The sequence below is a fragment of the Anolis sagrei genome, chromosome 3, assembly GCF_037176765.1.
Source record: "Anolis sagrei isolate rAnoSag1 chromosome 3, rAnoSag1.mat, whole genome shotgun sequence".
Taxonomy (NCBI): Eukaryota; Metazoa; Chordata; class Lepidosauria; order Squamata; family Dactyloidae; genus Anolis; species Anolis sagrei.
In genome coordinates, this window is record NC_090023.1 from 40,639,482 (window position 1) to 40,653,754 (window position 14,273).

Genomic DNA, 14,273 nt, shown 5'->3' on the forward strand with positions numbered 1-14,273 from the left:
GAACATCCTGAGCTAGTTCTTGGACTTAAGAGATTGTTCAGACCCCTGCATTCATATATTGGAACTCAAGAAATCAATATATTTCTGAGCAAATTCCTTGCTTTAGTACGAGGAGCTTTTGGGTGGTCTTATCAAAATTAACCTTATTAATCACATAAAAGAAACTAGCCCTTTTGGCTAGGAATTATCTAAGTCACAGCCCAGTCTCCACCTTTGCAATGGTTCCTTGGTTGTACTATAATACTTCCTGCATTAAGTGGAACTACCGGTATATCCATGAAGCCTTTTTTTTTTTGCCTAACTATCTTAAATTGGACCTCCTGGTGGCGCAACAGGTTAAACTGCTGAGCTGCTAAACTTGCTGTCAGAAATGTTGGCGGTTTAAATCTGGGGAGTGGGGGGAGCTCCCGCTGTTAGCCCCAGCTTCTGCCAACCTAGGCAGTTCGAAAACATGCAAATGTGAGTAGATCAATAGGTACCCCTTCGGAGAGAAGATAACAGCACTCCATGCAGTCATGCCAGCCACATGACCTTGGAGGTGTCTACGGACAACGTCGGCTCTTCAGCTTAGGAATGGAGATGAGCACCACTCCCCAGAGTCAGACACGACTAGACTTAATGTCAGGGGAAAACCTTTACCTTTACTTATCTTAAATTGACACATCATTTGATGCAATTTTGCACATCTGAATGAAAGAGCCAATAGCCAAACCAGAAAAGTAAGAATCTGTGTCCGTTCTTCATAGCATATTCCATCTAGCTTAATACACGCTTAATGTATAATTACTTGGATGTTTTATGTAGATTGGATGAGAATAAGCTTTCTTACAATTACTTGATTTATATGTGCCTCTAGAATTATCATTTCCCAAAAAAGAACTCTGTTTTAAATCTCTGGCCATTATGTGGAAAGCCAGGTAGGCTATTTGTGCTATCTTGCTGCTTCCCAAATTTATCCAATGTTTGACATACACATTTGAATAGAATTGTGGCAGAATATCCTTAAAAAGGGTAGTGGTTTCCAACCTCTGTGCTGTGGCACATTTGCTCACATGCAGGGGAGAAAGCAAGTTATATTTCAACCCTATGATAGTTTACTTAGATGTAAATGCTATCCCAGTGGTCGAATGCTAAAGCCAAAAACCAAGTAGCTTTAACCACACCCTTACAAGAGGAGCTAAATATATTGCAATCCCATCACTTCTGTGTGTACACACAAGGTCACCTGTAGGCCATGCTTCTGGCTGCTTTATCTAAGAGAAAAGAAGAAGAACAAGCCTGTAGAGGTACTCACCAAACACTTGAACGTTGTAAAGCATGACGGCTGCTGCAGCCTCACCCATTCCGTTGTCAGCCATACAGCTGTAGGTCCCTGAATCTTCCTCACTGATGGTATCAATCAGAAGATTGCTGAGAAGGAACCGAGTCTTGTTGTAGCCAGAGACACCAGAACCATCCTTGGCCCATGTGACTCGTGGAGGAGGAATCCCACTAGCCACACATTCAAGAATGAGGTTTTGGCCCTTGGTGACAATGATGGTCTGTGCTTCTGGGGGATAAATTATGCGTGCGGCCTCAGCAGTTGAGCCTAGCAATGAGAGAGAGAGAGAGAGAGAGAGAGAGAGAGAGAAGTAAAAGACCCGACAGGACAAAATCCATACATACAGGAGAAAGTCACTTCTGCCAAGAAGCAACATCTTTATATCCAAAAATGCATTTAGCAATTGGCTACAGAAGGGTATTTTCAGAAACATGTTTATCTTTTTTTATCTAAGAGCATTTAAATTGCTTTTAATTCCACCTTGTTCCAATACTGTAATTTAAGTGCAGCTCAATGTTACAATGTTTTACATTGTTGGGTTGCTGTGAGTTTTCCAGGCTGTATGTCTATGTTTCAGAAGCATTCTCTCCTGACATCTGCCTGCATCTATGGCAGGCATTCTCAGAGGTTGTGAGGTTTGTTGGAAACTAGGCTCCCCCCCCCTCTCTCTATATATATCTGTGGAATGTCCATGGTGGGAGAAAGAACTCTTGTCTGTTGGAGGCAAGTGTGTTCCAATTGATCACCTTGATTAGCACTGAATAGCCTTGCAACTTGGCTGCTTCCTGCCTGGGGGAATCCTTTATAAAGAAAGAACAACACTCCAAAACAGGGGAATTCCAGACAAGAAACAATTAGGGACAGCTAATCACCTCTCAACAAAGGATTCCCCCAGGCAGGAAGCAACCAAGCCTTGAAGCTGCAAGGCTATTCAATGCTAATCAAGGTGATCAATTGCAGCATTCACACTTGTTTCAAACAAACAAGAGTTCTTTCTCCCACCTGGGACATTACACAGATATATAAACCTCACTTGCCTAGTTTCCAACAGATTTCACAACCTCTGAGGATGCCTGCCATAGATGTGGGTGAAACATCAGGAGAAAATGCTTCTGGAACATGGCCATACAACCTAGAAAACTCACAGCAACTCAGTGATTCTGGCCATGAAAGCCTTCGACAACATATTTAACAGTATTATCTGTACCTCTTAGAGCCGCCGCAAACTAGGCTCCTGCGGGAGCAAACCTTGCGAGCACGTCCTTGACGTCATGAGACTGCACCTCTCTCTCCGCCCCTTTCTCCACCTCTTTCTCCGTGCTAGAGAAGAAAACCACTGGTTTTTCCTTTGCTAGGGCAGCATTGCCAGCGTTCTCTCTCAGTTGAATTCTGCCAACTGAGAGAGTACGCTGGCAATGCTGCCCTAGCAAAGGAAAAACCACGCTGGCACGGAGAAAGGGGCGGGGCGAGAGGCGGAGTCTCGTGACGTCAGGGACGTGCTGGCAAGGTTTGCTCCCGCAGGAGCCTAGTTTGCGATGGGTCTTAAAACTTGCCAATCATCTCATTTGCCAGTTTTGGAAGAAAAGTGAAATACAAATCAAATACATATATTTAAAGACACAAGTAAATCATTTTCTTTAGAAATGGATAGTTTTGACTTTTAACACTATTGAATATAAACTATGTGAAACAAGATCTCACACATGGAAGTTTTCCATAGGACACTAAAGTCTTCTTACACTGAATATGGTCAGTGACATATTCAAAACAAACACCTGCAAACTTTGAACTGAAATACTCAAGAGAGATTACTTACGCCGCACACGGAGTCTCTCACTCGATACAGATGTTTTTACTTCCTGTGTGACAGGATTGTAAGCGGCACATTTGTATGTTCCTTCATCATCCTGGCTTGCATTTACTATCTGGAGATTTCCTGATGGCATGATTAAGTAGTTGTCTGGTAACATAAAAGAAGAAAAGACTCAGAACTTTGTATTTATTTACTTTTTCAATGAATGAATCTGTTGTTCAGTGTCTAGCACATCGCAGGCACCAGATGAACTTTATACAGTAATATATGCGTAAGGAGTGACTTGAGAAACTGCAAGTCGCTTCTAGTGTGAGAAAATTGGCTGTCTGCAAGGACATTGCCCGGGGGACACCCAGATGCTTTGGTGTTTTACCATCCTTGTGGGAGGCTTCTCTCATATCCCCGCATGGGGAGCTAGAGCTGACTGAGGGAGCTCATGCGCGCTCTCCCCGGATTCGAAACTCTGTCCTGTCAGTCTTCAGTCCTGTTGGCACAAGGGCTTAACCACCAAGGACTCCTTACAGTAATAATAATAATAATAATGAAATATCTCTACCTAGAATGGCAGGAAGTAAAACAAATAGAATTTTAAAAGGAGGATCGAATTAAATAAGAAAATCAGCTGTACTTCTGGTAAAGGTGTGATTCCAAATAGCAGTAGTAATAGTAGTCATCACTGTTATTATTACTTCTCATCCACCTCTTCCTCTCAAGCAAGGTGGAAAACAACAAATTAAAATGTGCTATTCACAATAGCCACAGAATCCCAGAACTCAGAGTAATGATTGCAACATCAGCCAGAAGACATAGAGAGGCATCAATATTAATAAGAAGAGTGAAATAAAAAACAGACAACCAGTCCAGTTTCTTCTTCTTTCCTACCACTTCATCACACTAGAGAATGGATCCACTTAAAATCTGGTTTCTGCCTCCTGCAGAATTCTGGACTTTGTCGTTTAGTGAGGCTGATAAAGGCTCCTCCCTAAACTACAAACCACAGAATTCTGCAAGAGGCAGCAACAGGATTTAAAGTGGTTTAATTCTCTAGTGTGATGAGGCTCCTAGTCAGTCACAGCTTACCTCTGGAGGATTCCAGCCATTCTTGTTTCACACTGTAGCGGACTTGGGCTTTTGGGTGGCTTTCAGGAAGGTCGCATGCAATAACTGCTGTATTTCCTTCATCAACTTCTATCACATGTTGGCCATCGTATTTGAAGTCTTTGAGATCTGTTAAGAGGGTGGCAGGAGCCTCTGTTAGAATTAAAGCCTTTGCATAAAGGTCAGCGTGTAGCATTGATAGCTTTTCATCACTAAATATTCATTTTAAAATTTCTTCAGTCAAGTTCCAAAACCAGAAGAGTGTCCTTCTGGGGGAAAGATAGCAAGGATGCAGCATTTTTTAAAATAATGAATGAATACAGGACAAGTTAAGCTGTCTATATATCATCCACCCAACAAATGGCCTCAATCATCTTATCGGTTAGGAAGCAAACAATTACTTCTGCTGTAGGTTTCAGCGTGAGACTATAGCCTTGTACCACCAAAATTATGGAATGTTTTGATAGCATGGTCCTATTGTTACTTGTAATGGCGCTCCATGAAGTCCTGCTGTCCACATGACCTCGGAGGTGTCTACGGACAACGGCTTAGAAATGAAGATGAGCACCAACCCCCAGAGTCGGACACAACTGAACTTAATGTCAGGGGAAAACCTTCACCTTCACCTATTGTTACTTTGCCTAGAAGCACTAGGCAAAAGTACTAGCTTTAGACAAAAATTTAGAGTGTTTCTTCTCTCTGAGCTCGAAATCTGTTTTTAATGGAAAGTGATTGCATAGCCCAGTTAAATGTTTTACTACTCAGTTTATTTCCCTTTTGATGTTCAATTGTTCTTTTTGCTATCTAATTTCTTCATAAAACCGATAAAACAAAGGAAAAAGGAAGAGTAAATATCTTGGGGACAGTCTGCAATTTGTTTCCCTCCTTTAGGATTAGAAGAATTTCTAAAAGTATATGGTATACAGCAAAATAATTTCAAATTGGCTGAGCAGAGCTGAATACAACACTTTGCAAGATAAGCTACATTGTTGGCCACAAGGAATTTCTGCCCTCAGCACTTTAAAAAATAGTCTGTATTCAATGCCATTTTAGTATTTATTTATCCTATCAGAAGCTGACCAAGGGCACAGTTGTAATGTATTTTATAAAAAACCCACTAAGTTTAAAAACTTGGCATTCTATTAAATGTCCTTTGACTAGTAGCTGGCCACTCGGAGTGCCTCTGGTGTTGCTATAAAAAAGTCCTCCAGTGTGCATGTGGCAGGGCTCAGACTGTATTGTAATAGGTACTCTGTGATTTGCTCTTCTCCACACTCGCATATCATGGACTCCACTCTGTGGCCCCATTTCTTAAGGTTGGCTTTGCATCTCGTGGAGCAAGAGCGTAGTCTGTTTAGTACCTTCCAAGTCGCCCAGTCTTTTGTGTGCCCATCCAGGAGGGAGTCTCTCATTCGGTATCAGCCATGGCTTGAGGTTCCAGGTTTTAATCTGCCACTTTTTGACTCTTTCTTGCTGAGGTGTTCCTGTGAGTATCTCTGTAGATCTTAGAAAACTATTTCTTGATTTAAGGAATTGGCATTCTGGCTGATATCCCAACAGGGGATGGGGAGGAGATGTCACTGCCTTGGTCTTTTCATTATTGGTTGCTACTTCCTGGTGGATGTCAGGTGATGCAATACCAGCAAAACAGTATAATTTCTCCAGTGGAGTAGGGCATAGAAATCCTGTGATAACGCGGCATGTCTCATTGAGAGCCACATCCACTGTTTTAATGTGGTGAGATGTGTTCCACACTGGGCATGCGGAGTAGCAAAGCGCAAGGGCAGATGCCATTACTGTATCTGGTTGTGATACCCAGGTTGTGCCAGTTAGCTTTCATTTGATATTGTTTCTGGGACCCACTTTTTGCTTGATATTCAAGCAGTGCTTCTTGTAGGTCAGAGCATGGCCCAGGGTAACTCCCAGGTATTTTGGTGTGCTGCAATGCACCAGTGGGATTCCTTCCCAGTTAATCCTCAGAGCTCAAGATACTTGTTTGTTCTTAAGATGAAAAGCACACATCTGTGTTTTAGGTGGATTAGGAATCAGCTGGTTTTCCCTGTAATAGGCAGTAAGAGCACCTCAAGCTTCGGAGAGTTTCTGTTCAACTCTTTTAGTATAACAGAGTATGATAAACAGAGCCTTGAGTGACCACCTTGCCAATTGGAAACCATTCAGTTTCTTGTTCTGTTATGAGTACAAATTACAATTCAAGATCAGCAAGTGCTATGACACATCCATATCTTTAAAAGTCATAGTTATTCATGATCTATATACAGTCAAAGGTTTTTATAGTTTATAGACAGATTTTCTTTAGAAATTCTTTGGTATGCTCCATAATTCAGCATATGTTTTCAATAGGATCTCTACTGTCTCTTGTTTCTTCAATCCAGTTTAGCCATATGATAAAAGCCTTTGTTGTAAAATTTTGACATGACTTTGTATAGGAAGTAAAGTAATTGTCATGTGATTACTCAGTGTCTGGTGTTCCTTTTTTGGGGATTGGAATGCACACTATTTTAAGTGTTCCCAATCTATAGACCATTGTTTTGTTTTCCAAATTTGTTGACAGATTTCTGTTAGAATGTTGTGTATTCTATCTCTGTGAACAGAAGCAGCCCTATTAATATGTCATTTGTTCCTGGTGATTTAGTTCACTTAACTGCCCTCAATGCAGCTGCTACTTCTTTTTTAAAAAACTGGAGGTTCCTCTTCAAATACTTGTTCCTCATGTCCATCTATCACCCTTTCCTCTCTTTTATATAGTTCTTCTGTATGTTGTTACCACCACTGTTTCATTTCTACTTAGTAATGTAATGTTTTCCTTTGCTGGTTGCAAAGCATCTCCTCTCTTGATTTAAACTTCTTTTTGATTCCTCAGCTCTTACTGAAAGGGTCTTTTCTTCCTTTTTGTGTCGTTGACTTATATTTCTTTGCACTGGGCAATTTTCCTTATTTCTGCGCACAAGTAATCGAACATTTGGGGTTCTGGTTCTATGTCTGTCATCTTTCAGTTTTGCTTCTCTTGACTGCTTGAAGGCTTATCTTTCTTTTTGGCTAAAGATCGTGCCTTTCCGATTCCCTCCATGACAAGGTTTCAGTCCGTAATTCAGAATTCACTCCAATTATCTAGTGCCAGCGCTTGCTCACAATGCAAAAATTATACAGCTAAATTAAAATATCTAGGCAAATTAAGAAAAAAAAGTCTTGATCTGATGTTGAAAAAAAAACACAAGCATGGCAACAGTCTACAACAATTCTAAAAGTTTCAATTCTGAATCGTAATCCTAACCACTATTACTTGGAACTACATCCCACTGCTTTCAACTGAATGTATTTCCAAGTAATCACATGCAATCTTGTGGTTTTGACCTCATAATTAAGTAATCACACTATGATTGTAAATGCTACCTGATCCAGTGGTTCGGGAGCTTAAGGTATATGAACATCAGCCATTTATATACTCTCTCTCTCTCTCTCTCTCTCTTTGTGGGTGTGAGCACCTTCAAGTCACTTGCCAACTTATCATGAGTTTATGAATTTCATGAGTTTTCTTCGGCATTAAGTATTTATTGATTTGGCAATCAGACTACAGTTATTGACAACAGTTGTCTTAACATTTGGTCGCTAAAACTATGTTACAAACACATAGGGAAAAGCACACATTTGTTTGATTTGCAAGTAACTCCATTTCTAAAATTTACACCAGATAGTAATTTTAAAAATTTCTTCCACTAATGCTCTTTCTGTACTGAAACAGTTTTTTACACTACTCCCAGAGATCATAAGAGTGTTCTTAGAAGCAAAACAACAAAGCAGAAGTTCTTTAAAATGGGAATTAGTATATCAAATCAAGAAGGATATATCAAATTTGAGTCAAGAAGATGTTTGATGTAACACCTGCCTTCAGATGACTGCTTGTCAGTAATCTGAGAACACTGCTAAGAGCGAAAGTTTGCATAAGCTGTCATCACAACCCATCCTTCAACATAAATTAGCCTTCTTCCTTTCCCTCCTGTTTTCCTTGTACCTCTGATTCTAACACGTACAAGAGTAAAGAGGCCAAGATGGTAACTACAAAAGATGTTCTCTCAAAACAGCCTTCTCTTTCACAGCTACCTGCAATAGCAACTGAACTGGAAGAATCAAACAGGCACTAAACAGAAGTGAGTGCCACCCCATGATCAAGGTAAATGTACTACTCTATATAGCATTGTTGCTGCTATACAGCCATTTCACAATTATCTAGTGCCAGCGCTTGCTCACAATGCAAATACAGTACTCACGAGCCTTCAGTCTGCAATGCTATGTTGTGCCCTACCTCAAGACAAAAGCAGCTGCCTTGAGCCAAAAGAGCCAAAAATACTCAAGTATAATAAATACAACACCATTATTGTTGTTATTATTATTATTATTTTACAAACAATTTTCTTGAGTGCCTCTAACTTGTATTTTGACAGCACTACAGTCATCATGCTTTTCAGTGCAATTTTAAAGCAAAGAGCTGTAGAGCTACATTTTGGTCATATATGTTGGAGCATGCAAGGAATCAGTGAGTGTGTGTGCATCAACTGAAAAGTAAGATGTATAAAGCTGATTGGTCGGGCAATGCCCGGGAAGCTGGCTGAGCCTGGGACTTTTGGGTACTGTTATATCTTTGTTCAGGCTATGCAGGTGTGGAGAGAAAAAGAAGAGAGAAGCAGAGAGAGACAGAGTTTGGGGTGTACTCTTGCTTCACGAACTGCTGAAAGAATTTATCTGCATGGGCAAGGAAAGACTATTTTAAATCCTCATAAAAGGACATTATGTGGGTTGGTGCAACTGATCACTTTGTACATATGTTGTTCTGAACTAAGAAGAGTAAACTACTTGTTCTTTACTGTTCACCTCTGTGGCATGTTTTCTTTCTCTGGCTGATCAAACATGAACTACACGTGGTTTATTTTACATTACGCCACAATATACACCTGTAAATCTTCCTAGAAGAATAAAACAGGGCAAGCCCATTATTTTTTTTTAATTAAGTGCATTTTGCTTATCTTTCTCTAGGGAATTTTTAAAACTCAAAATAGTTTATTTATTATTTATTTAGGTTCTTGTGGGTTTTTTCGGGCTATAGAGCCATGTTCTAGAGGCATTTCTCCTGACGTTTCGTCTGCATCTATGGCAAGCATCCTTAGGGGTATGCTGAGGATGCTTGCCATAGATGCAGGCGAAACGTCAGGAGAAATGCCTCTAGAACATGGCTCTATAGCCCGAAAAAACCCACAAGAACCTAGTGATTCCAGCCATGAAAGCCTTCGACAATATATTATTTATTTATTTCCAATATTTCTATCCCGCCTTTCTCAAATCCGAAGGTGACTCAAGGCAGTTTACAAACAACAGTTCAAATAGCATTCTATGTATCTTAATGAGAGATCCAAGTTTGGAAGAGCTGTTGTATTTGTAGACGGTCAAATGTGCTGCAATAAATCAAATAACTATAACATTTGACAGACTTTGCTTCTTACATTCTTTCTTCAAAGGGCTTTGAAGACCGCAATGGCATATATAATAAAGCAGCTGTGCAAGATGCACATCTGATCCTCGTAGTTCTTTGTGGTGCCGTTTCTGTATATCAACCAAGACCAGGGTAAACTGAATACCTCTTGGCAGTGGAACCTTATTGAGCCATGGTGTATTTATGAGGATAACATAATATTTCCTGGCCCACCATCTCAATATGATGAAGGAGATGGGAACAACAGAGAAAGCAATACTTTCTCACAGCTTCTGTTTGTTGTTTTTGGAGGAAATCTGAGATATCTTAATTTACTTCTTACGATTATGTGGGATTTCTATCCTTGTTCACAGGTTGTTTAATGCAGTTTCAAAATGTATATAAGCAAGAATACTGAGCTTTCCAAGGAGCAAGTCATGACTGATTGTCTATTGAGGGCTTCCAGAAGTTCTCAAGGAACAATGTATGAATTTGAGGAACTTCTTCAGTAAACAAAACCCTTCACTCAAAACCCTGCAGCTTGAGTTCTATTTGTTAATTTCAGGTAGAGGAAAATCATTAATTAATGGGAGTCATTGGTTCAATAGTTAATTCAGTAAGTCTGTTCTACTCAAGACTAACCAATGGAATTTAGAGCCGTGTTTCCCTATGCTACATACTCAAAACTGTTAGGATTGGCAGTTCTAAAGACTGTCAGCTCCAGAGTCTAAGGCAGTGTCTCTCAGTCTTCTTAATGCTGCGACCCTTTAATACAGTGACCCCAACCATAAAATTATTTTTGTTGCTATTTTACAACTGAAGATTTGCTACTGTTATGAATTATAATGTAAACATCTGATATACAGGATGCATTTTCCTTCACTGGACCAAATTTGGCACAAATTCCCAATATGCCCAAATTTGAATACTGGTTGGTTTGGGGACGATGACTGATTTTGCCATTTGGGAGTTGTAGCTGCTGGGATTTATAGTTCACCTACAATCAAAGAGCATTCTGAACTCCAACAACAAGGGAATTGAACCAAACTTGGCACACAGAACTCCCATGAGCAACCGAAAATACTGGAAGGGTTTGTTGGGCATTGACCTTGAATTTTGGAGTTGTAGTTTGCCTACATCCAGAGAGCACTGTGGACTCAAACAATGATGGATCTGGATCAAACTTGGCATTGATACTCAATATGCCCAAATGTGAGGTAAATAGCCCTTGACTTTTGGGAGTTGTAGTTTCAACCCCCCCCCCCCCCGGGTCCCGACCCCCAGGTTGAGAAAAGCTGGTGTAAGGAGTTCTTTCACCTTTTAGCATTGTTTACACTGCAGATAACCTTTCTCAGGTACCTTGTTAAGAAAAAATCATTCTCAATGGTTCTTAATTTCAACCTCAATCTTACACTCTGAAGGAAGGGTAGGAGGAGGAGTTCTTACAAAAAGGGGAGACTTTTGAAAGAGTTCATTTTTCCTTTTTAAAGTACATACAGCATTTGGACTTTTGGCTCCGAAAGTTTGAGATCTGATCACCAAAAGAGGGCATACCATTTACAGTTGGACTGGATCAATGCAAGTATTCAGACAGCTGAGACATAAGAAACTAGAACCGCCTGTGTACTAAAGCTATGGCCAAGTCTCTATTGGCAGACTAGAAGAGTGGAAAAATATGTTTTCATTCTCTGGGATTTATACCAGCTCTCCAAGAGAAAAAGACAGCTCTGGCTCCAAGGTTCTCCCACCCACGCTCATGGAAAAGTGACATGAAATTTCTCAAACAGGCTAATTAAAGCAAGATTGCTTCAAAAACATTTGAAAATAAAAAACAGCTCCCTTGGCAGCATGGCAAAAAAGCCTCCCCAAATGTAAAACGTATTAGCTGTCAGGGGACTATTTCAGCATTCGTGCACGGATTCAAGAGGAGAAACAGCAGAGAGACTTAACAAAGACATAAAAATGATTTGCAGCAAACATGTTTAATGCTTCAGGAATGTCTTGGCATCATCCAACTAAAAAGTAATTAATGAAAGTTAAAAGAAGGTATAAAGGGTGGAACTTCAGAAAACTGATTAATCCTTTACAGGCAAGCCCAGGAGAAGGAACCATATTTCCGCTAGGCATTGCAAAAGGTTAATTGTTCACTTGCAATTAAGTTTCTATGACACAGTCCATTCCTCATGCTGCAAAAAAGTGTGTCTGAGCAGAGAATGAAGCTGATTTTCTTCTCCCATTTCAACTTTTCATAGCATAAAATACAAAGAGACTGGGCAAATATGAAGGCAGGGTGGGTACAGAGCCCAAAAAAGAGCAGAAAGCTTGGCTACTCATGCCACATATTTCCCTGATCAACAAAATATAAACTAGAATCAGGAAAAATTAATGTGCATCTTGGTGGTCCAAATTCATCACAGCAGTATGTGTATCCCAGAGCCAAAGCAAAGGCTCCAGAACTGCTGGCAAAAGATGTGCATGCACACAAATCTATTCAGGGCTTTAAGAAAGCCTTCAAGTCAATGAGCAAAGAGAAAGAACAGCCAAACACGTCTGCAGTCCAACCCACTGGGGAACAACTTTCCATACAGATGGAACATTTTCAGTTATTAACAGATCTCACAACCTCTGGGGTTGCTTGCCATAGAAGCAGGAGAAACGTCAAGACAGAATGCTTCTGGAACATGGCCATACAGCCCGAAAAACTTACAACAACCCCATGATTCCGTCCATGAAAGCTTTCAACAATATATTAACAGATCTGTTTGTAAATGAAAGCAAAAAAAGCAAAAAGCATATTTGTGAGGGAAAAACCAAACTAAATGGCTTGGTCATGGGTTCCAATGGGCTTGGTCATGAGTTTCCAGCTCGGAAAACTCACAGCACTATAGAGTTATTTGTGTTTGGTCCTCGGGAAGAGATTTTGCTGTCCCATCAATAAAACATGAAAAAACTACGGTACTGAGAATCTGAAGACAGCTATAAACAACAAAGAGATTGGGGTTGGATCTACACCGCCCTATATCCCAGGATCGGATCCCAGATTATCTCCTTGTCCCAAATTATCTGGTAATGTAGACTCATATAATCCAGTTCAAAGCAGATAATCTGGGATCAAATCCTGGGGGATGTAAGGCAATTTAGATCCAGTCCAAGAGATCTTTCTGAGGAAACATCTCAAGCAAAAACATAAAAACCTATCTTTCGCTTGCAAAACACTTTATATTATTTGCTTCATTTTATGGTAAGGTAAAGCTAAGGTTTCCCCTGACTTTAAGTATGGTTGTGTCCAACTCTGGGGTGGTGTGCTAATCTCCATTTCTAAGCCGAAGAGCAGCGTTGTCCATAGACACCTCCAAGGTCATGTGGCCGGTATGACTGCATGGAGCGCCGTTACCTTCCCACAGAAGCGGTACCTATTGATCTTCTCGAGCTGTTTTCAAACTGCTAGGTTGGCAGATTCGAACCCTGTTCCCCAGATTCAAACTGCCAGCCTTTCAGTCAGGAAGTCCAGCAGCTAAGTGGTTTAACCCACTGCGCCACCAGGGGCATCTATATAGTATGTTTCATAATTTCTATTCACTGAAAGCAGAGATATTTGACTTGCCAAAACCCATAAAATTACTGCTCAGATTAAGCTATTTTCAGACAAGGATGCCCTTTTTCTTGTGCTGATCTTAAACATAAATCTGCAACTACCTCAAAAGTCCTATTATATGAATCCGGTGGCTTATCATGTCAGTGGAGAAGTGAATATTCTTGAGGCTGTCATTCAAATGTTAATCCCCAAAACAGCTTTGGCACCTTGGAAAGTTCCTATAAAGTTTAGCTTTAAGCCCAGAGCAGATTCTCTGTCCCACTGAGACAAAGGTGCCAGTTGCTACTGCTTTGCACATACTGCAGTTCTTAACACTGAAGTAAAAAAAATGTATTGCACCGTTCACTTCTATTTTATCAGATGCAACTTGCAAGAAGACAGCGATTTGTTTAAAAATTAACTTGGTAATGTAACACTAAGAACCAGGGCCACTGACCATGGTCAAGGTTTAGTGGTTACACTATATCTAATTTATAATATATTGTGATTATTTTAATACATGTCTACCAAGCATGCACATGGCAGGAATTCAGAGCCAACTGTGGCTTCCCATGTCACAGAAATGTGATAGTATAGAAACATCACAGACCACAGAAGATATACATAAAGTATATCTGCTCATGGATAACATCATGGAGCCTTCATTGTGTGTGGATGAGCAGGATTTTAAGTATAGATCTAAGTCTTTACTACCTTCAATGTCCCTTGAAACAAAATTTTAATTAAAGACTGAAACAGAGGAAAAAAAGCTACTCTTAAACTGAATCAGAATGTAAAATAAGGAAAAACATATGTTTATTTCCCTTTAGTTCCACTTAACAGATTACTTTAAACTGCCATGGCTCCTTATACAGTTTGTTCCTGTCCATATTGCCAAAATCTGATGATTTTAACATTGCCCCCAAGTCATGAGAGACTCAAACCTAAAACAAAAAGTATTAGAAGGAAGGAGAAAATTTAAAGT

General features: G+C 40.1%; 1 protein-coding gene across 2 annotated transcripts in view; it reads right to left on the bottom strand.

Annotated features, from left to right (window-relative positions):
• BOC (BOC cell adhesion associated, oncogene regulated) overlaps window positions 1–14,273 on the bottom strand; it is an 85,712-nt gene that overhangs the window by 19,127 nt on the left and 52,312 nt on the right. For both annotated transcript variants that reach the window (XM_060770769.2, XM_067466607.1), the window contains exons 5-7: window positions 4,215–4,361; window positions 3,138–3,281; window positions 1,295–1,588 (exon numbers count right to left, since the gene is read on the bottom strand). In XM_060770769.2, coding sequence (XP_060626752.2) covers window positions 1,295–1,588; window positions 3,138–3,281; window positions 4,215–4,361 — 585 coding nt within the window. The remainder of the gene's footprint in view (window positions 1–1,294; window positions 1,589–3,137; window positions 3,282–4,214; window positions 4,362–14,273) is intronic.